The 24,443-nt window shown below is 31.9% G+C and overlaps 1 protein-coding gene across 1 annotated transcript; it reads left to right on the top strand.

Annotated features, from left to right (window-relative positions):
* Positions 1–2,271: 2,271 nt before the first annotated feature.
* On the top strand, positions 2,272–17,382 carry LOC131175268 (ubiquitin-like domain-containing protein CIP73). The gene is made up of 14 exons (XM_058138981.1): positions 2,272–2,465; positions 5,889–6,004; positions 6,435–6,578; positions 7,454–7,571; positions 12,990–13,070; positions 15,125–15,234; positions 15,337–15,411; positions 15,801–15,950; positions 16,076–16,145; positions 16,255–16,433; positions 16,739–16,903; positions 16,986–17,057; positions 17,129–17,258; positions 17,372–17,382. The coding sequence occupies exons 3-14, from the start codon at positions 6,456–6,458 to the stop codon at positions 17,380–17,382; spliced, it is 1,284 nt and encodes a 427-aa protein (XP_057994964.1). The 5' UTR covers positions 2,272–2,465; positions 5,889–6,004; positions 6,435–6,455.
* The last annotated feature ends 7,061 nt before the right edge of the window (positions 17,383–24,443 follow it).

Raw genomic sequence — 24,443 nt, 5'->3', positions numbered from 1 at the left:
ATATTTGATTTCAACCGATCATCATGATATTTAAATTTGAAATTAAAATGACTAATTTTAGTGTGATTTTGAATTTTAAATATATTATAAACATGCCTAGTTCGAATTTGTAAGTGACCATAAGTCATAAAAATATGTAGTTTTAATTTCAATTCAGAGACTATCTAAGAATCAGAATCGTATTAAAATTTTGATATGATTTTAGATTGATTTTTCGATATTTCAATTTTAATTTAGTTCTATTCTCAGTACTGCAATTATAGTTCGATTCAATTAGGTTTCAGTTTAAATTTTCATTTTTAAAATAATTTTATATTATTGTTATCATTAAATTTATACCTAAATTATTATTAAGTTTTAAAGTTAGTTGTTCACACAAAAAATGTCATTTAATGTACTTTAACTATTTTTAATTATAAAAATTTTAACTATTGTAGGATGTATATAATTAAAGATTATATATATATATATAATTAAAAATTATATTGTAATTTAATGCATTTATAATTAAAATTATGAAGAAAAGATAGAAAAATGAAATTTAATATTAATTTTTATATAGTCCATAATTAATCTATATAATCTTAATTATAAATAAATATAATTATATTATAAGTATGCAATACATTTAAAAAATGTAGAAAAAAGTGTATATAAAATTGTTTTCTATTTTAACCAATAAAATTATTAAATAATTTTTTATTTGGGCTACTTTATATATAAATAATGATTAAAAATTAGGACGGTGTAATTTTTAATATTAGAAATTTTGGTTATATTTTAATTTTGTTAACAAATTTGTGAATTTAATATTACACAAAAAATGCAGTTGTAAAATAAATTTTATGTGAAATAGAATTATAAGTTAAAGTTATATTATATATACCATTATGAAGTGGATTCTCAAATTCTAATTCTTTTTAGACTATAATTATCATTAATAATTAATTTTAAAAAATTATATCTATCTTAAATAAATTAAAATATCTAATAAATTTTATATTAATTAATTAATTAAGTTAATACTTGTTTTAAAAGAACTCAAATAGATAGAAAAAGTTTGAAAACTTTTTTATTAATAAGAATTTTAATTTAATATAATATTAAAATTCTAATATTTTAGGATTTTAAATTTTATTTATTTAAATAGTAATAGTTTTTTATAAAGAGTAATAGTATTTTATAAATAGTAATTCTATAAATATATTAAAAATATATTTATTTGTTCAAAAATTCATCCCTTATTCACACATTTATATATATTATAAATTAATTTCTTAGGTTGCATTATATGCGTGTCTATATAATTTATAATTAACTCATAAATATTTTATTTTTATCATAATATTGTTATTTAAATTTTTATTACAGGTTTGTATAACGTAAAATATATTAAAAATCTTCAGGATTGATTACTTATAATTTACGATTAATTTATGCATAAAATAAATAAAAAAGTAAATTATTAGATAAATATAATATGTGTTATCCTATTTAAAATATATTTTTAATTTTTATATAATATTCTCTTTTTTTTATCATTAATTTCACCTCAAAATATTAAAAAAAAATAAATTTAATTAGTTAATGTAAAATCTCTTTATTTGTAAAATTACCTATGTGCATTGAATAGATTACCAAATTTGCACTTATTTTACAATAATATTGGCTTTATTTTTTTGTCCTCTTTGTATTTTATTTCTATTATTGATATAAATTATAACTTAATTATATCAAAATAATTTTAGATAATACATAAACTCAAAAAAATATTGTAAAAAAAAACCTATCTTACCAAAAAAAAATCCTAATAAATTAAAATTTTAATCACGCATATAAAGCAATTACAAATAGGATTATAATATGATTTCTTAAATAAGTGTAATTATTTTAAAATATGATTAAAATTTTAATTTATATTATTAATATTAATTGATATTTATTGAGTTATTTTTTTATTTTTTTATAAGTCTACCCTTTATTCATACTTTTATATAATTTAATTTTTTTTACAAAGAGAGTTAAAATTTAAAGTATTTAATTTTGATTCTTGAATTTTTAGTTTATTAGTGTTTTACTTTTGAAGATGATTAATTGGATTTTTTTTTAATAGTTAATTTTAAAATTTTGTTAATTATTATTGATTTAATATTTTATTTCATGAATGGAAATTAAGTATTTTTAATTAAAAAATTGGCCTGTATTTTTTAATATTTAAAAAAATTCCCAAAATTACATTGGAGATGGGGAAAAAAAAAAAAAATCGTATTAGAAGAAGCTTATTGACATCCCCTCCTCCTCCTACAATCAGCTGTGAGAGAGAGAGAGATAGAGAGAGAGGGAGAGAGAGAGCAGTAATTTGTATATTTCTCTCCGCTTGCATCGACTTCACTTCGTCCATACATCTCTCCCTCTTCTCCGTCTCCTCAATCTCCTCACCAAGCTATCTTGTTTCCTAATCTCAGGTATTTTGCACCCTTTATTTTTCTCTTTGGCCTTCTCTTTTATTGTTTGATGATTTTGTGGATTAGGTTTTCTAGCTGCGAAATTTTGAACTTCTTGATTTTGGTTTTCTGTGTTTCTGATGAATGGCTAGGTCACAAGAGCTTTTCTTGTTTAATTGTGATTTTGTAAGCCCTAGAGCGATATTTATGGCAAGTGCAATCATTATCTATGCATTTGTGTCTGTATTTTGGGGGCCATTTGAATGCTTACACTTCTGCAATGGGTGAGATTGAGAATTGTGTTTTGGCAGCATGATTAAAGGTTCAATAAATGTTGGGGTCTTCTGCTTATTTTGTTTTGGCAGTTAATTTTGCTTGTATGAAATTAATTTCGGCTAAAGCTTTTGCTTTTGGATAGTTAATGATGATAAATTTTCTTTTTCTTTTGGTAGTTCAACCGTTTAGGTTTGAATGTTTTGTTTGTGTTTTCCTGTGAGCTTCAAATTTCAATTTTATGTTGTTTTTCCATGCAATTAGGGTGTAAACAAACTGAGCCAAGCCGAATTATGAAGAGCTCAGGCTTGGTTAGTCAAAATTTTATTTTATCTTGAGCTTAGCTCGTGTGGAGCTCCACCCAAATATTCATAGGCTCAAATTTGGCTCATTTAGAAAACGAACTGGCCTAGCCAAGCTGAGCTTTTCACTGAACCGAGTCTCAAGCAGTTCGCTAATAGCTTAACTCATTTATAGAGTGAGTTTAGGTTTAGAGTTGTGAAGTTCAAACTACATCGTATAAAAAAAATGACTTAATTTTTAGAAAAAATTAAATTTAAATCACAAATAACTATATTTAATAAATATATTTTATATGTTGATTATATCATAATGTCAAACAATATATTATGTTTCATTCATAAATAAAATAATAAATATTTATAATATAATGAAATATAGTAACTAATATAAATATTTTTACAAACAAGTCTGTTCACAAGCTTATTTAATGAGCCTTCTTGCGAGCATGCAAACAAGCTGGCTCACTAGCCTTAAAGAGCTGAATATTACAAAACTCTAGCTTAGCTCGTTTATTAAACGAGCCCAAAAATCGAGCTTGATCTCGGCTCATTTTCTAAACAAACCAAATCGAACTGAGCTTTTATTGAGTCGAGTCTTGAGCAGCTCGCAAACAGTTTGGTTTATTAATAGCCCTACATGCAGAATTAGGGCTTTCAAATGAGAATTACTGGGTTAAATATGGAAATTACTGTTTGTTTGTCGTGGAACTGAATTCTAGGCTCCAAGTACATGTAAACATTTTTATAGTAAAGCAATGACTTGTTCATTCTGCATATTTAGAATTTGATGTCATTGTTGCTGTGTTGAACAAACTGCAATTTTTATGTATTTGGGGTGAAGTGGGTGAGTCTTTACTGGAGCTCGTTTTGCTTCTCCTGATGAGGATAAACATGAATATTGCAACTTTGACTCTGTGAGGTGTTTTTTCATTATTTTTTTTTTCTTTTCAAGTCAATCTGCATTTATTAAACTGGACAAAGTCATATGCCTGGGAAACCTTGTGTGTTGACACGTGGAAGGAGAGAGCGTGTTTTCCATAGGGATTATATTAAACTTATTCCTGCTTTTAATTAATGTTTACTAACCAGTGAAAAAAATGTAAATCATCAGTTTTATTGGCAAGTAATGATGATTTTATCATGCAGAATCATGGATAATCATAATCTAGAACGGAAACAGGCCTATGACTGTTGTAATACAACAGTAACGACTTGGCGCCACACAAATTTTTTAAAAAATTTGCAAATATTTTGAAAAATTTGCAAAGTTCATGAAATGAGCAGATATTGGTAGATACAAATAAAATTAAGATGTACAATTATATAATAAGCATAAATACATCAAATTAGATGTTATTAATAATGTATTTTATTAAAATTAATTCTGAAATATAATTTAAATTAAAAAAAAAAATAAACCTATAGAGCGAGTAAACCAATGCTTCATACTATAAATCTAACAATAAACCTATCATCAACAAAATTTTCTTCAATAAATATGCAAAAAACAACAAATAATACTCATTTTTTTGCAAGAAGTAGTTGTGGAGAATAGAAATACTTGTGGTTATCTTATCTTGAAAAAGAATAAGGGAGAGATTTGTAGAAAGAAGGGGAAGTATAGGTGAAATTTTGAGAAAATGTGATAGAAACAGTAGCTAGAATGCTAGAGCACATAGAAAATGAAAAAAAAAAAAAAAAAAAAAAACTAAAGAAAACACTGCATGCATGTGTTTTTTGTCAGCTGAATATTGAGGTGATGGCCGTTGCCGTTATTTAACGGTAAATAATATCCATTACCATTAGGTAACGGTGATAAAAACAGTTACCAATGCAACTCATCTTCTGTCTTTAAATAATGGGATAAGGTGTAATGGCCCCATGAGAAACCTGTAAGTAACGGCCGTTACATTACGTAGCAGCCGTTATTTAAAACTATGGCTGAGTTAGTAAATAATGGAAAGAATATTTAATAAGTATTCAATGATGTCCCATATGATGTGAATTCTGGGTTCATATTTTCGTGTGGCCTTTTTAAATGCAGCAGGTGTCAGTGGCTTGGATCTCTCTCCTATTCTTCCTTCTTATTGTTGCATTAGAACTCTCTTTCTAATCATGTGCACATGGTCACAACGTCAAGTGTCGCAGCCATCGCTGTTTTGAAATTAAAAAGAAAAGCAAAATTACTCAAATTCATAAATTCATTACAATTTAACCAATTTATGTTACATATTAACACTTCCAACACCTAAAATAACTAATTCTAGAAAAGAAATACGTGAGTTACATAGATATTTGGTAGTCACCACCAAAAGAATTACATTTTACCATATTCTGCAAAATTCCTGTAGTTATACTTCTACCCACTTGAAGATTAGTGAAAATCTTGTGAAAATTGAACTTTGGAAGTGAATTTTGGGTTATGAGGGCTGGAAAGTGGTTCTGGAGGTATTTATGGTTTGCTTGCTTCTACATACAGGAAGCTTTTCTTTTGGCAAGAACCTCACAAGAGGCCCTTTTATATGTATAATGGCCGTACCAGCCATAATAGTTATGATATGCTATCTGGATATCACCATACAAAATTTTGTGCATTTTTTAATAGCATTTTTTAACGATGCCTCAATAACAGCTAGAACTTTCCTATCTGTGGCAAATTTTCTCCGTACTTGTGTTATGATATATGTATTTAAACAATATATTATGATTGCAATAAAGAATTGTCACCATCTTTAGTTGGTTTCAATGCACTTATGATATCATGACAAAGTACAAACCTTAATGTGTTGTCATTGTAATGGTTTGATATATTTAATCCACAGGCAAGTATCCATATATAATATGTATGTATGTATGTATGTATATGTAGACACCAATAAAGGGCATTCTTGACAGCGTGCACACAAGAGATGTCTGTAGACATGTAAACGTGACTTCTTTACGTGGTCAAATAAATTGTTGAATCAAGATGGGGCCTTACTTTTTGTAAGTTTCCTAAGCTTCAATCAGTCTCTTGTTTGTCTGCCATGTGTGTTAAGAGCTGCTCATGTGAGTGATTTTTTTAAGAGACAACATATGTGGATGCATTTTTTGTTGATCTGTAAGTTTCCATAGTCTTGTCGAAAGTGACACTTTATTGAACTTCTTAAATAGGTGTTATATGTGATAAGAGGGAAGTAAATTTCCATTTTCTGATTTTCACATCTCTCATTTTTCTTCATCTTCTAGCATGCATTTTTTCCCACTTCCCTTATAATCTGCCTTTACATTACACAGGTTAAATAGAATTGGCTGTTTAAAAGTTTTGTTCTCTGCACACACCCCCCCCCCTCCCCAAACCACCCAAAAAAAAAAAAAAAGGAAGCAACGAAGTAATAATAATAATAGTTTCCTGTTCTATATTTTTTTTGTGTAGGTATTTGTTGTTTTAAAGATAATGGGAGATGATGGTGCTCAGAAAATTCCTAGGGCAGGTGAGGCTGAAGGTTCAGAGACGACAATTGAAATAAAAATAAAAACTTTGGACTCTCAAACATATACTTTAAGAGTGGACAAACAGGTGATTGCTTTTGTTCCCACTATATTTTGGCTTTTGTCAATACTTTGTGCTATTTCACAAACTGAAGTTAGTTTTCATTGCTAGCTATTGAAGAGGAGGATAATTATAATTTGAACTTCACAAAGAAAGTTACCTAGAGGGAGGGAATAGGGAATTCTGACAATCACATGTATGCCCTCTTCAGCCACACTTTTTTCAGAAATTTGGAAGAAATTTTATGCTACAAATGCTGTATCCTCTCTCCCCCTCCCTCAAAAAAAAAAAAAAAAAAAAAAAAACCTCCCCTTCTTTTGATACGAAAAAAAAAAAAATCTGTTGATTAAGAAACAGAGGAGATTACAACTTTGGTTGGATGGTAAGGTATCCTCCTGATTTAAATGAAGCTTAAAACAAGCAGCAAAACAAAATGATAAGAACAATTAGTTCCCTCAAATCATTACGAATGCATTATACATCTTGAAAGATACTCTTATGAAAGCTCATGGAGCACAAGCCCAAAAGAACCTACAAAAACCAACTAGTGTTAGATTGGAAACCCTGTCAAATATCATTGATTAGGCATGTGGAAATTCTCTCCAACCTTCACCATCATTTTGCCTTCCATCTGAACTTCTTTTCTTCAAGCTTTTAGTTTAAAACAGAGCAAGGATTAACCTAATTAACTAAGACCTAACCTGAATGTCTTGGCAGAAAATACTGAAGAACATATCATGTAAGTGACTCGGAAAATGGAATAATTAGATGCTGTTTTATTTCTCTGTGTTACACATAAGACAACACATATGATCTTGCCTTTATGATAAATGGTAAGCGCATAAATACTTATTTTGCTAAGATTTCTTCACATTCTTTCCTTTGTTTTGAATATCCTGCAGATGCCAGTTCCTGCTTTGAAAGAACAGATTGCTTCTGTCACAGGCGTGTTATCAGAACAACAACGTTTAATATGCCGTGGAAAAGTTTTAAAGGATGATCAACTACTCTCTGCATATCGTATCCTTTATCGTTTTTATAAATGATTCTGTATATAGCATGTATCATAGCATGTGGCTTTCGCTTTATTCTTCTTCTTCTTCTTCTTCTTCTTCCTCCTTGAGTCTCTGTGGTGTTGAGCTAACATATCTAAGTATGTCGAACTAGTTATGGTTCATTCACTTAACTGAGAAAGAAGAGTTACTGGACTCAAGCCACATAATAGACAACAACAATATTACCCTCTCTCTATGGGTGCATTTAATTTGAAAAATCAACTCTAACTAAATCATTGTTATGTCCAACTACACACACACACACACACACACACACGTGTCCCGTGTTATTCATGCGTGTCCATGATAAAATGTACTCGATTCAACTAAGCCTTGTAAGTAATTGGGGTTTGTTATACAGACTTTGTCCCCCTCCAGTAGTATTGTTTAGATCCAAAATTTTATTAGCTGTAATATTAAATCATATTTTATCATCTTAACTAACATTTTTTGTTTTACCTCTCCCTTTTTACCTGCTACTCAAACTTGTTCGCCTATGTTAAGAGAAAAAGGAAGACAAACTAACATTTATGAATTAGCGAACTTGAGATTGCCTATTATCATATTAAATCATATTTTGAACATTGTCCATAAATATTGAATAGGACGATATGTAACAATTTTTAGCCTACTGATCCGATTTTTCTTGTTACACCCCTAGTGATTCGAATGTCATAGAAAAATGGTGCTATCTTGGGAATAAAATGTGTTTAAGCAGTTACATCTTATTTAGTAACACTGAAATGGCATAAACTAATTGGGTGCACCTTATACTTGCATACTTGCAAGTACTACCTGAACTTGCGGGGGTGGATTCATATTTGTTAAAGGCACACGACACGCCTCAAGGGCCTATTGCTTCAATCCTTGAAAGGCGGGTGAGGCCCAGTCCAATCAAGACACAAGGTGTGCGCCCCTACAACATTTCACAAAACTTTCGACAGAATTCTCAGTTATCTTGTGTGTGTGTGTGTGTGTGTGTATACAAGATTATAGCTCATGAAAGGAAAGAGGCTAAAATACTTTAATTTTGCAGTGAGATTTATTAATTCCTGAAATCTTCTTGTTATGAGATGACTTTCCTACATTAGGCTTCCTATGATCTATTTGGTATGAGTTGATATCTATTTGTAAATTTCCCATGAAATAGTTGTCACAGGTTGACTTATCTTTTTTCAATTTTCCTGAATAAGATCCCTATTTTTCCAAATTTAATTCAACTTTATGTCTTTATCACTCCTATTCGATTTTTTTTTTCTTTTCCCGTCCATTTTTTTTCTTTCTTCTTTTTCTATATTCCCCTTTGTTTCTATCTCTTGTCTAGGTGCTTTTTTGCTCTTTTTCTTTTGGACGTTTTCACTTGCTTTTTGCCTAACTTTTATTGAAGAAAATGCTAGTAGGCTACTCGTTAATCTAGCTTGTATGAATTGATATTATGTTGTTTATTTGACTATAAGCAATTTGCAATTATGGAAAAGAAAAAAAAAAGTTAGATTGAAAAATACAACCTCAATTCTTTTTGTGACGATGAAGAAAACTAAATTTCTTGTGATAAGGAGTATTTTCTTGTAGTTCTTTTAGTTTTAGGAATTATTGCTATTTAGTATGAATTTAGGAATATGATTTTACTTTTATTTTTATCTGGATTTCAAAAACATTGGTGCTAGCATCCTATATGATTTATGTTATTAATATGAGTTGGTTTATATAGGATTAATTATCTAATTTTTTTTTGTCTTTTGTGCCTATTGTTACTCAGGCTTGCACCTGTGCCTTGCACCTTGTGCCTTAATAACTATGGGTGGATCCCATATTTATGTTAGTAAAGGTGCACTGCACTGGGTGTATTTAATAATCTTCCTTCGTAGAGGAGGACGATAAAGAAGAAGAAGGGTAGGAAGAGGAAGAGGAAGAGAGAGGGGATGAGGGGAGGCAGCACCATCTGTATTCCAGATATTTTTTTTTCTTTTCATTTTAAAGCTTAGAAAGGACGAGGAGCATCCTGGTGTTTATGGAACATGGCCATTGGAGACCTTTTTGATTCTTTGAAGTTTAATGTTTATTTTTTCTTTATTAACTCTATTGTTTAATTTGTTTCTTCCTTCTATAAATCCAACTGTCTATTTTTTTTCTTTTTATGCTTTTTTCTTTTTAAACCATCAGCCCACTTATAAAATAAAATGCTTTTTATCCTCTTGAAACCCTGGTGCCTGTTGGGCTTCCTTTTTTACATTTATTTGATTTAATACTATCACTCCATTTATGAGAAAAGGACTAAATATATTGCATATTTAATTGAATTTTTGGACCTTAGTTGATTTAAGCCATTTTTTAATTGTTTGAAACTTTTCATTATAGTGGCAGCAGATTCAGTCTAATTCGATGACACTTTTTCTTATTCTGAAAATGTTTCCTATTCTGTTATTCAAAGCCCTGTTTGAGTTTAATAAAAGAGTTACTTAAAATATTATTTGTAGTTGTCGTGAAAGCACTACATCCATTTTCTCTCTTATAATAAAAATTTATTTAATTGATGGTGGAAAGACTTGTCAGCGATAGATGCTAAAGCTGAACTGAAAAGGATAAAGAGTCTTATTGCTAGAACTTGGGTTTGAAAGAGTTTTTCTGAGGGAAATTGATGCTTGTGCTGTGGTTGTTAGAAAGGATGAAGTGAAGTTGGATAGTTCTTTGGTTGAAATCTTGACTCCCAAAAACAGGGAAATGAAGAAAATGAAAAACATTTTGTAACTTAAACTTTTGGTTATAGTCAAGAATAAGTTATAGTTTGCATCTTTTAGGAAGTGAAGAATGGTGATCCTTTTTGTTGTTGATTTTCTGGGTCTAATGAATGACAAGGCTCAAGATTGTTTAGATGGTTTGGGGTATTTGAGTGGGGTATGATGAAGTTATTGTTTTTCACCTTTAATCTGCTGATGAAATCATTTCCTTATTGTTTGATAATGAGGCTAGATGGGAAATGTTTTACATTTACAGATTTTCGGTAGCTGTCTGCTTTTAGAATTAATGTCTTAAAAGTTGTTTCTTACCCATCAGTCTACGTTCTGATGATACTTCTAGGCTGGTCTTTCTTGTGGGTCACGATTAATTGCTTTTGTATTTAGATGTTCCATTGGGAAGCAATCCGAGTGTTTTTTTTTTTTTGTTAAAAAAAAAAAACTTTGGGATCAAGTGCTACCATTTAAACGTTAGATGCTTGGAAAAATTGGATGGATCATTCTCATTTAATTTTGGTTGGCCAGTGTTTGTCTTTGGCTCTTTACTCTCTTTGCTTTATTGCTCCATTGTATAGTCTGAATCCCTTTGGCATGGGATGATTTGAAGTTAAGCCTTAGTATCGCAAGTGGGATATCAATCCAAGAGTTAATGATACTTACGCATGTTCTTTGAAGTTCATCTTGTGTGCATATCATTATTTTTTCTATGTCAATCTAGCACAACATTGGAGATAGTTCTCTTTATGCTTTTGAGAAAACACATGGACTCCATTCAAATTCTCATTTTAGAAAATTATCTTGCTTGAGAGTGAAATGTTCTTTTCTCTTCTCACTTAAAATAGAATTGATTTGAAACTTTTGACTTGAGACGATTCCGAAAAATTTTCCTTCAAGTTCTTCTATATTCATGTTACTCAATTTTCCAATACAAATCCTTTTCCATTAACCACTTGGAAACCTTAGACCTTTTGGATGTTGGGGCTTTTGTGTAGTCACTAGTGCTCAATATGGTAAAATCCAATTACTTGTTTTGGGAGGGGAGGCCTGGTAAATCACTATCTTCAGATGTTTATGTTGTGTTTAGAAGCGAGTTATAAGTTTTATTCCCATCTGTGTTTACGTTGTTCTTTCCTAGTTAATCTAGGAGATTTTTTTTTTTAATTTTAATTTTTTATTTTTTACTTGTGGGGTGCATGGTATTTTGAGGACGATAGGTTTCTCTTGAGAGCCTAAAAGATTATATGATATTTTGTTTTGAGTCATGGACTATGAAGGAGGCAAGATTTTGTTAGATTTGAAGTGATTTGGTGTCTTTTGCTGTAAAAAATAAAAAATAAATAAATAAATAAATAAGTGAAGGATTTTTCGGGAACAAATTCTGAGTACATTGTCTATGAGGAGAAGAAAGAAAGTTACCCCTGCTTTAATATGAACTTCTTCTCAAAGTATCTCCTGCAGACATCCAGTGAAATTTGAGGGCTTTTGTGTTGATCTCTCTCTCTCTCTCTCTACTATTGTTTTGGACGTACCTTGCTCTGTTATTCATAATTCTTTACTTTCTTTTCTCTTGTTTATTCTTTTACCAACCCCTTTCCCCCAACAAAAAGGTGTTTTAATTTATCTTTGTGATCATGAAAGCAGAGATGAGAATGTTAAGGTGGATGAGTGGCCATACTAGACTAGATAAAGTCCGTAATGAGAGTATTAGAGAAAAAGTAGGAGTGGTACAAATTGAGGATAAGTTGAGAGAAGGGAGATTGAGGTGGTTTGGTCATGTAAAACGTAGACATACGGAGACTCCAGTTAGACAAGTTGAGCACATTAGGTTAGAGGATAGAAAGAGAAAAAGGAGTAGACCTAAATTGACTTGGAGGAGAGTAGTACAACATGACCTAGAAGCATTACAAATTTCTGAGGATTTAACCCAAAATCGTTTAGAGTGGAGAAAGCGAATCCATATAGCCGACCCCAAATTTTTGGGATAAAGGCTTAGTTGAATTGAGTTGAGTATCATGAATTATGTACTGCAACTCAAAAAGGTTTGCTGACCCATAACTTTTTATTATAGTTTTTTCCCTCAATACAAGAAGGCAAAAAAAGTACGAATTGGATGGTCAACAGACATAATATTTTAATTTGTTTTCTATTTGTTGTGGTGTTCTGGCAGTTGTTTTAACGTGCTTCTGGAGGGAATGGATAACTTCTACAATCAAATGCAAGCTGAGTGGAAAATTAAAGTGGTCTTTTATTTTGATTGTTTTATTGTTTTCAAACTTCTGATTGAGCAATCAATGTAGGTCACATAAGCTTACCTCTGCAGTACTACTTTTTGGAGTACATTGAGTAGTGTGCATCATTCCTGTCTGATATGATTCATGGGTATGGGGCATGATATTGCTAATATTGACCTTTAATTGTGAGCAAAGGATTTGAATCAAACCTCTTTCAAAACCTTTTACTTTTCCCAGAGAATAGATACTTTAATGAGTAAGAATTTGGATTGGTTAAATGTGTGTTATATACACTAATCTGCAGCACAATTCTATTTTGCCTTCTCAAGCTGATTTCATATACTATTTACTGTTATTGTGCTCACAGTTTTATGTTATTCAGCAGTTGATTTGATGTATTTACTTAACATGGTTTAGATGTTGAAGATGGGCATACCTTGCACCTGGTAGTCAGGCAACCTCTTCTGCCATCTTCTGATGGCATGCCCAATCATTCAGGTTTGATTTGTCATTTATTTGGTAACATCTGCTTCATTGATTTTTACTATTCAAATGGTTGCTTGTTCAGGTTTTAATGGGTTTCATTTTGGCATATAAGGTGATCATTGGCCATATTTACTGATTGATCTTCTCAGAGTGGTTGATAAATGTCAAATGAAACTGAAATCTCCCACCCACTTCCCTGCTGCCTACCTCCCTCCCTCTAAACCTAAAGTATCCCCATAAAAAGTGGGGATATGTACTTTGAGAGTATAGATTGGTCACCTTCACTGTCATATTTGCAAGCAACAATCATTCCAAGGAGTTTATCCATCTTGATGCATGGCAGATTTGGACTAATCTGCCCATGTGTGCTTGTGACAGGTTAGGTTTGATAAAATTAGGGATTTTGAAGATGATTTCAGTATTGAACTAAATTGTTGGGACTGATTAAGAAAAAAGCAGAAATAGAAGAATAGTGTATAGTAGAAAAGGGCAGGAAAAAAAATATTAGGGAAGAAATAGGGAGAATAGTGTAGAACAAGAGAGTAGAGAGAACATGTGTTATATTCTTCATTGATTATTTCTCTCAGATCTGAATGCCGTTTATATACTTTGAATTTTTTGCGCTTACTGCTAACTGGCAGCATAGCTGGCATAACTATGTCCCTAACTTCTTATTCCTTTTTTCTTTGATATGTGACAATAGTCATAATACCCCTCCCTCTAGTCCCTTCTCCTCCCCAAGAACGGATTAATTCTGGAAATAAGGTTTCATCCTCCCAAATAGCAACTGCTGCTGTCAAATTTACTCACTGAACAAGAATGTGACATGCTGATCTCTTCCCACGTAGCATCAGCTGCATGATTCTCAGTGCCCTTTTTGAAGAAAATTTTGCAATTAAGCCTGAGTAATTTGGTGAAACCCTTCTTGATGTAGAACCAATAGGGTAATGCGGAATGAAGGGTTGATCTAGTGGAAGTAGGAGCAAGGAAGTCAGCATGGGATCGCTGAGTCCCTGGGTGGATTGGACCCGACTCGAGATTTGAGGGTGCATGGGTAGTCTGATGAGATTTCCTATAACAGAACACGCCGATTGATGTGCGGCAAGCCTCTTGGGATCATGTTTTTGGAAAGAAGGCATGAGTTGTCTCGAGTCAAACTCAACCCAAATGGATCAAGCTCAGGCGGTCGGACTTGCTTCGCAAAGGTCTCCTAGTGCTAAGTGGTCCTGTGGTGGTGGATTTGCAGCTATCTAGTGACTAGTGGTGGTGTCTCTAGAAGAGATAGTTGTTTGTGTTCATCATCGTGAGAATTGTTTCACAAGGCTGTGTTTCGCGAATCTGTTTTGCTATGGACAATCGGATTTGAAAGTTTCCAGTATCGAAAGTTGGTAGAGCTTGTGAGGCTGGGTGATGGCATTGTGCTTGGCGCAAGCTCGATGAAGCAAGGTTGGTGGGTTTGGTTGGTAACACAGGAATCCTTGGAGAGGGAGAGAGAGAGAGAGAGAGAGATTAAATTGATATTTGTAGTTACTGACTGAAGCAAACATCTTCCTAGAAAATGGCCACTCCTAGCTAGAAATAAGCTTGTATTTCAGAGAGAGAGAGAGAGAGAAAGAGACGTTAAATTGCTATTTTTAGTTACTGATTGAAGCAAACATCTTCCTAGATAATGGCTACTTCTAGCTAGAAATAAGGTTGTATATCTTAAATAATAATTATGCTATGCTTTACTAGGAAAATCAATAGAAAGAGAATTTATGAGAAACCCTTAATCAATAAATGCATAAAAATATTTTTCAATTTTATTTCCTTTTTTACACCATTATAACACTTCCTGATGAAATTAATTCATAAGAAAAAAAAAATGGCCTTATATCGGAGGCTATAAATTGTCAATTAATAATGTTGCTTAATGCTAATGTCATGGTGTCACTTTGATGGTAGCATTCCAGACTTACAAAACATGGCTTTCATCTTCAACACATTGTGTTGACTGTATCATTCATGATGATGTGTGTTTTTGGGCTAAAACCAGTAAGGTTTAACTACAATTATCAATATTGCAGCAACTGATCCTGCTTCAAGTACAAGTCGTGGTCATGTGGCCCCTAGTGTTGTAATAGAAACTTTTAGTGTGCCTGATCAAGGTGATGGAGTTCCTCTCGAAATCAGTAGGGTGAGCTATAACCAGCTGTTGAATGGAGAGTGTTGTTTGATCTCCATAGGCTTTGTAATTTTGTTTATAATAATCTGTCCTTTTTTTTTTTTTTTGGCGCAGATTGTTTCTGCTGTTCTTGGTTCATTTGGATTTCAAAATATTGGAGGTGGCAATGAAGGACTTGATGCTGCAAGGGTAAATCTCAATTTGAACTATGGAAACTAATGACGGTTGTATGATATCTTTTCTAATTCTAATTTCAGCCATGACATAGGAGGGAAATTTTTCGCTTACCTGCTTTCTGTCTCCCCTTTTGCTTGGCACAAACGTGGCGGAAAATAATTATGTTAAAAAAAAATCAGAATGAAATGCCTAACACGTCTTAGGAAGTTGCCTGTTGTAAATTGCTTAGATGTTCCTGGTTCATCATATATCATAGATAAATTTGGAGGCATTCTTTTCTTATAAAGGTGTCATCCTTTGCCAAATTAAGACCGTCTTTTAATGTCTGACACTGACTACATCTATAAGTATATCTTTACATATTTGAGCTTATGTTTTGGCTGGGTTGGATGTGGGAGCAGCGTGGACAGCATAGATCACCAACTGCTAGTGGTACACCAGATGCAGCTGGGCTGCTACCTGAGCAAGCTGGCAGCAGGGTTCAATCTGATAGATCACAAAGTGCTTTTGGCCTTCCAACAGGAGTATCTTTGGAGTCTTTGAATCCCCTTGTAAGTTTGGGATCCCTCTGCCTACTTTCCCTCCAATTTCACTTCTTTCGTATATGAAATGTGTCTTATGGCGTGTATTTCTTATTTGAGTTTCAAATATTGTGCAATATTCTTGGTCATTGTAGGTAATTCCTGATTCTTTGACAACTTTGACCCAATATCTGAGTCTTATGAGGCGTGAATTCAATGCTATCGGTCAGTTTTATATGCAATTTCTGAATTCTGTAAATGCGATGTATTTAGTTGCTTCTATAATACTGATTTCTTGATTCATTGATGTGTTTGTGATACATTATAATGACAGGCAGAGTGGGGGAAAATATTGCTCAAGGAGAGGCTATACAGAGGACTGAGCAAAGAGACTCTGATTCCACATCAAGATCAGGAACTGTACAAGAACCGCTTCCAACACCTGCATCCTTGGCTGAAGTGATGCTGTCTAGCAGACAATTTATCAATGGACAAGTTGCAGAATGCTTACAAGTGGGTTCTCTAGTGCCGGTTTACCTACTTAATATGTTGTCATTCTCTTTATTTTAATCTCCCTTATTTTTAGGCAGCCTAATGTATATTATGTTTACTGTTGAAGCTTTGTCGCTGAAGGCCATAGGAGTCTAGCATTTTGTTATAGTTTTCATGTTCATCAACTCATTTAGGTTTTTTTTTTATCTTTATATAATTTGTTATCTTGATATTAAAAGTACTGACATTTTTTATTCATTTATTCCTTCTCAAAATTAAAATGCACTGTCTACTCCCTCTCCCCTTACCGTTTTGCGTATTGGCAGCAACTTGCGAGGCAACTAGAGAGTCAAGCAAATGTTACTGATCCTGCATCACGGTCGAGCACTCAGTCCAGTGCATGGAGGACTGGAGTTCAACTTCATAATTTAGGTGCATTTCTACTTGAACTTGGACGGACTACAATGACTCTTCGACTAGGTCAAGCACCGGTATGATTATTTCAAATTTGTCATCTATGGCATCTTGTCTGCGACCTTCTGAGATTTATGTTTTGCTATCATTCTTATGCAGTCAGACGCTGTGGTCAATGCGGGTCCTGCAGTTTTCATAAATCAATCTGGTCCTAATCCTCTAATGGTTCAGGTCACAATCTCAGCATCTTTTAGTTTAATTTCAAATTGTTTTTATTTCTGCTGACAGTACAATACTTGCAGCCTCTTCCTTTTCAACCAGGAGCAGGCTTTGGTGCCGTCCCTGTGGGATCTGTGCAGCCTGGATCCGGTTTAGTCAATGGTATAGGTACTGGGTTTCTTCCGAGGCGTATTGATATACAAATTCGAAGAGGTATGCTGTAAATTTGGTTTATCGGCAATTAACAAGTGTGGACTTAGCGGGTTTTCTTATTATTTTTATCAAGTATAGTTATTTTGAATTATGAGTGAATTTATGGATTGCAGATTTACTTTGAATTTAAGTTACCTATTTGATTTCTATACAAAAAAGAAAATTTCGAGTCAAAATTCAGAATAATTTATGGATTGCAGATTTTTTCAAATCGCTTCCAAATAATTCAATTGAATATAAAATTTATCAATTTAATTTTGTAACAAAACATATGCTGATTTGAATCAAATCCAAATGAATTCGTTTTGTATTGGATCTTCAACTAAATTAACAAGACCTTGAGAATGATTTTACACAATTAATTGAGATATTCATTTATTCATTCTCTAAGTGAAAAAGGAAAGCAAAACATTAATATGTGCGCATAATTTTGATTTAGATCATATATATTAGGCTTCTTCTCTTTGTTTCCTTTTACGATTGCTTTTTCTGTGAAAATATCTTGAAAAAATGCCCATGAAAATAATTGTGAATTATAATTTTTTAAATTAAAAAATGTCAAATAAATTAAATTGCAAATTTATAATGATATATCATTTTATTGCTTTAATCATTCAAAATCAGATTGAATAAAGTGAATTTTGTGGAATTTTAGAAATTAATTATTATATAAAACTCTATTTAAATACATAAAAAGTTTAGAATGAACAGGTATTTAAATAATTAAACTCATTTGTGGATTATTGTGTATTTTTATATTTTAATTTATTAAGTTTTATTTTTATTTTTAAATCAATATTATTAATTTTTTTTATTGGATATTTGTGGGCATGATTGCCTCAAACAAATGCCGTGCAATTTAGTTCGGTTTACTTAATTATTAATTTTATGCAAATAAGTGCGAGTATTGTCTTAGTCTTCCATCCATTATTGATCCAAATTTTCAGGGGAGACCTTGACTTTAAGTCAATTATATGAAAATCTAAACTCTTTAAAGTTTGTCTCATTTGCACGAGCTGGTTGCATAAAAATGAAAAATTTTTTCAGATGGACTACTAAAAACCTTGTCTTCAAAATAATTAATTTAATATAAATTTTATCAATTTAGTTTTGGATTGGATCTTCATATGGATAAGTTGGCAAAATCTTGAGAATGATTTTACACAATTAATTGAGATTCATTTATGCATTCTCCAAATGAAAAAAAAAAATGAAAGCATAAAATGCATATAAGCATATAAATTTGATCTAAATCATATATAATACGTGTTATGCACAGTGAAATCATATAAAATTATAGAGAAATAAAGTAAATGTATAAAATATTAATATTTATGCGACTCACCCTTTTAATATATGACTACATCTATGGTCATGCCTTCTTCTACTATTTCCAATAATAAATCAAATAATTACAAGTTTATAGTTATCTACCTTTAATCCAATTACGATAAAAAAACTCTTAAATCAAATTATTCATAGTAAATATTTTAATTTAATTTCTCTCATTTTCTTCAAGACATAATCCAATACATTAAGTTTTCGCAAATTAAGTTTCCATTTTTGTCACACAAGTCATATCCTATTCATTTTTCAAAGAAGACTTGACTTGCGGCAACTATATATGTAACACCCTCCCGGTAACAACTCCGTACATTCTCTCGTTCGGTGATCAGGTCGGTCCGGACAGCTAGAACGTCCGGAAAAATAATTAAACTTAAGTGAGGGACCATAATTAACTCAAATATTAATAAGAAACACTTAGTAAAAATTTTAGAAATAAAATACAACCAAGTCAAACGAGCCGGTGCCCAAGCGATGGGTAACCGGAGGGAAGTTGCGGTTCTCGCAACAAGGAGCCCTAGACCCGGGGGAAAAATTATAAAATAATTTTTGGGACTCCAGAGAAGGGTCATTGAGGTTCCTATGGCATTAGAATGCCAAGAAAATACCTAGAAAAATATTTCAATCGCATGCATAATTTTGACCTGTTAAGCCAAACGGAGGGCATTTTGGTCATTTCGCCTTCAGAGGTGATTTTTGGCCGACTTGTCCAGTTGAGTAAATAATTAATATGACATAAAATATGAATAAACATTACTAGAAATTAAATTGAAATTGAGTAGTGATGAAAAGAAAAGAAAAATCAAAGAAAAGCTCATTTATGGCATCTTGATGATGTCATTTATAAATTATGACCAATCACAATTAAGTCATCCTTTGACTAACTAATAAAGAGACTAAATGAAGACTAAATTCATCAAAAATTGCAGCAGCCACCCCTCCTTCCTCATGCAGCCGAAACCCTAGTCCCATAGCCACCCTCCATTAAAGCTTTTTCAAGCTTTAGATTTCCATCATTTCCACCATATTTCCCTAACCCCTTTCATTAAACCTTGACCATATCACTTGGGGAAGCTTTTAGCAGCCAAGAAGAAGAAGGAAAGTGAAGTTTTGAGCTTGAGAAAAATCTCCCTACAAGAGGTTAGTGCATATATGTAGTTAAAACTCATTAATTCCATGATTGAGGCTTGTAAAGGATGAGAAATTGTGAAATAAATGACACAAATTCATGTGTATGTCCACTATAGAATTCGGCAGCCTTAATAGAGGAATGGTTTTGATTGTTTTAATGGACTTAAAGTGAGCTAGAAATGGTGTTTAAGGTGTGAATATGCATGGATGTTGAACTAGTGTGCTAATTGAGGTTTATGGGTAAATTGCATTGGACATTAGGGTTTTGAGGAATGAAAAATTGACTTGGCTTATCAAACTGTTAAAGAACACTCTAATGGTCAATAAGTGACCATTTGAGGTATGTTGACCACAATTTGGACTGAAAAATGGTATGGCAAAGTCAAGGTGTGAGCTGCCCTAGGACAGCAGCAAATGGACTGAAATTTCAGTCCAATTACACAGCTATAACTTTGGCTGTGTTAGTCCAATTGGTGTTTGGCCAATTGGACATGAAACTAGGCTTATAATGGCACATTTTTTCTGAAGAAACCATGCCCAAAAGACCAAAGCAAGAGGACCAAAACTTGGCCCCAATCCGGATACCATGCAACTGATTCTGCAGAATTGACCAAATGAACAGTTGTTCATTTGGCCATAACTCACTGTAGATTTGGTCAATTGACCTGAAATTTTTACAGCAACAAGTTAAGACATAGACAAACAACTTTCATGAAGGAACCTACCCCAAATTATGGCCAGAACCTAACCCAAATGGCAGTGGCAGTCACTGTTCATGTTACTGTAGATACGGTAATTTCTGCAAAATGGTAATCCGGCCAGCTGTGGTTTTTGGACCATATCTGGAGCTACAAAACTCTAAATGGAGTGATTCAAAAAAGGAAATTCAACTAGACAAAATAAGGAACAACTTTCATGTTTGCAATTTCTTCAAATTCCCAGCATGCAGGCCCAATGGAACAGTAAAGTTGGGTCTCCAAAACTGAAAATTCTGCCCTCCTAGATTTAAGTTGAGAAATGGAAATGGCAATCAATTCCAACAAGTTTTAAATACAAAATGTGGTATGTTTGGGGTGTTAAAACCAATAGACCTATTTTCTATCCAAAAGTCAACATTTTTGTTGACCAATGAGGTGAATAGTGACACAAAAACTTGAAATTCACAAATTGAAGAATTTAAAAGTTTCAAATGCCCTAGTATACCTAACAAGATTGGTTTGGATAGTTTGGCATGCCAATAGGGTTCGATTAGCGATCGCACATGGCAATATGCCATTCTGTGATTTTATAGCTTTTAGCCATTCTGACCTTGTATTGAGCTTTGGCCTTGTGCCTGATGTTATCACAGCTTGTTAGCTGTTCTGTTGCACACCTGGAGATGCATATGTGACCGATGGTGTGACGGCCCGAGGTACTTGATACCCAGTGCCAGTTTACCCATTTATCCAGTCCAGTCATCTAGTGTAGGTTACTTGGGCAACCAAATGAAGGAAAATGGGCAAGGTAAAAGAAATAAATGAATGGATATACAAATACATGACAAACAAAACATGCACATGCAATACATATTTATTTTCTGTTATTTCCTGTTATTTTATTATTGCACCACTAAGCATTATTGCTTAGCGCGTTGCTTTTGCCACGCGTAGGTTCTGGAGATACAGATCGTGAGCCCGATGAGACCACATCGGGTGAGTCCATCCCGCATTCGCACGATGTTGTCCGTGTCACCTCGTCACTGCAAAGGCATTGGTAGGACACTAGATGTCATTTTGTCATTTTGTAATTAAATTTTTATTTTCTCATATGTATTTGGGATTTATGTAATGTATTTTGAGGTTCATGTAAATAATAAAGATTTATGGTTATGTATGGAAGTAATTTGAGTATTTAATTGTTGTTTATATATGAGAACCCTGAGAAAGGGATGTTTGAGAAATGAAAAGGTTGTTGAGACCTGAAATTAAAAAAAAAAATTGTTGAGATCTTGATATTGAGTTTTGTGATGATATTGGAGTTGAGAATGAATGAATTTGTTTATCGGAAGTGTTTTTAACAGGTTCCGAAGAACTGTTTTCTCCATTTTTAGTCGGTACTCTGCCGGATTTTCTATAAAATTTTCAGAACCTCAAATAAATAAAAATTTTGCTAAATGGCTTAAATAAAGTATATTTCATAAATTACATGCAAAAGCTTAATGTAAATTAATTAAGGTATATTAGAGTGTGCCGGTACACCGTGTGGCATTACTTACTCGGGTATACTGTACACGGGTAAGAGGTGTCACAATATACACAAAACTCAGGATTTGCTGTAGGTCAGTAACATCATCAACACAATAAGAAAGTCCTCTCAGTGGTGTGGTCTATATTTAACCATCGTGTTATATATTTGGCTAGTTTTAACGCATCATAAGTCATAATTTTGTTAATCAAATAATTAAAGCTTTTATTTTCTTCTTGCTCTCTCTCCCTCTATCTATATATAAATCAACAATATTTTCCATAAGTTAGCAAGATTTTTCATTTCGTTTATTATTTTATTATTTATGAAAACGTCACATTATTTGTTTTGTTCTTTTAAGAGAGACTTTCTATCTATTAATAACTAATATTTTAGATGTTAATCGTATAATTTCATATAGGCTAGTTATTTAAAAAATATCTTTTAATTAAATTTTCTTGATTAATTCTTTTTTTTTTCTCGTAAAAAATAAAAAATAAATTACAATGACGACTTCTTGAATTGCGATAAGAGACATAAAATTATTAATATTACATATGAAATTAACAAGGAAGTTTAAAAAGGAAAAAAACATTACTAGGAGATTTTTAAGTGTATATATAGGTTTAGATATATATTAAATGAACTATCACTCACACACATAATTTAAAATCATTGCCAATTTTCAATGTTATGAAACACAGATATATTTTTTTATTTTTTTCACTTTTTTTTAATGTTTGTTTGCAGCCTTCGTTGTAGGCATAATTATATTATGACTTTCAAATTTTTAACTGTTATGATTACATTTTAATTAAATTTTACAGGTTATGATTGCCTTTTTCTGTGAGAAAATTTTGAAAAATGACCATGAAAATAATTGTGAATTACAATTTTTTAAGATTAAAAACTGTCAAATAAATTAATATAAATATATAATTATCGTTATTACATTGATAATTCAAAATCAGATTAAATAAAGTGAATTTGTAAAATTTTAGAAATGTATTATAAAAAAGCTCTATTTAAATGAATAAAAAATTTGGAATGCACAGCTATTTAAATAATAAAAAACTTGACACGTGTTAATTTTTACTTAAAATGCAGATCTAAATTCACATTTATGTGTGTGTGAATTATTATATATTTTTAAATTTAATTTTAATTTATTAAGTTTTATTTTAATTTTTCAATCACTATTATTAGTTTTAATTTGTGTGCATGATTACATCAAACAAGTACGAGCATTAATTTTCTGCACGTTTGGTTACTTTGTCAAGTATATAACAATCACATAATAAAATCCACAAATCAAATCACTTACTGCATATTCATGTCCAAAAAGACTAAATATTCAACCATCATCTCAGAATAAGTTCGAATTTCTTTATGGAAAGAAGTAAAATCAGTAGGAACTTACTGAAACTAAAACAAACTGAATGCTTAAAAGTTTAACGAAGCTTAAAAAAAGAGGTTTCCATTATAGATGGATAGTCCGTGTAGCCGCAGGTTTCCAATGTAAAGTTCAGCAGGGGAATTATTAGTTCAAAGAAATTCTTATAAACAAATCAAAATAGAAATAGAGTTAGAAACTGGAAAAATCTTGGAAAATGAGTGGAACTGAAAAGCATTGCGATGTTCTACAAAACAAGTAACTGTTTGTTTTTTGATAGAGAGAAATTTAACACCAATATCACCTACCCAACTGTATCCTGTCTTGGGGAGATTGGGATGACTCCAGTTCTACCAGTAAGGCCAATAGTTGGTTTGATACGCACAATTAACACAGGATGGACATAAGATGGAGTCATCAGTCTCAGTCCCCAAGGACACTACTGCCATATTTGCTGCTACTGATATTCCTGATCCGCTACTTGACCCACATGGCCCTGCTGATTGAACATAAGGATTCTGCAACCAAACTCAAACACAATTCCCTTATTTATCTATTACACAATTGAAATCACTTGGCTAATTAATAAAAATAGTATTAATTTGTGAATAGCATTAATTTGTGTGCATGTTTGGTTTGATTTACTTAGCTATTAATTTTCTGCAAACAAGTATGAGTATTCTATTAGTCTTCATTCCATTATTAATCCTTCCATTTGCAGCTTTACGTGGGTCCATCGCTAGTTCTGGATTATAGTGAAAAATCAAGGAAATTATTTTTTTTATTATTATTTTTAGTATTAAGCTAATTAGGTTGATAATCATCAGCAGAATGAATATTTTTTTTTTTTATGAAAAGTTGTTGGCAATCTTCTAAAAGTACAAAATTTCTTAGAATTACAGGGTTGTATTATTATAACACTAAATTAAAAGACATTGTGAATTAATTCATTCCAAGATAATATCGCTAGTGATTAATAATTTATTAGTAGGCCTTGTTGTTTTGAATATTGTTTAATAGTCTCCTCCATGAGGAAGCAAATCCTAATTTAACGTCTAATATTAACAATGTCCAGGAATTATTTTCAAATAAAT

This window comes from Hevea brasiliensis, chromosome 17 (genome assembly GCF_030052815.1).
Source record: "Hevea brasiliensis isolate MT/VB/25A 57/8 chromosome 17, ASM3005281v1, whole genome shotgun sequence".
In the NCBI taxonomy this organism is placed as follows: Eukaryota; Viridiplantae; Streptophyta; class Magnoliopsida; order Malpighiales; family Euphorbiaceae; genus Hevea; species Hevea brasiliensis.
This window is presented reverse-complemented; position numbering and strand designations above follow the sequence as displayed.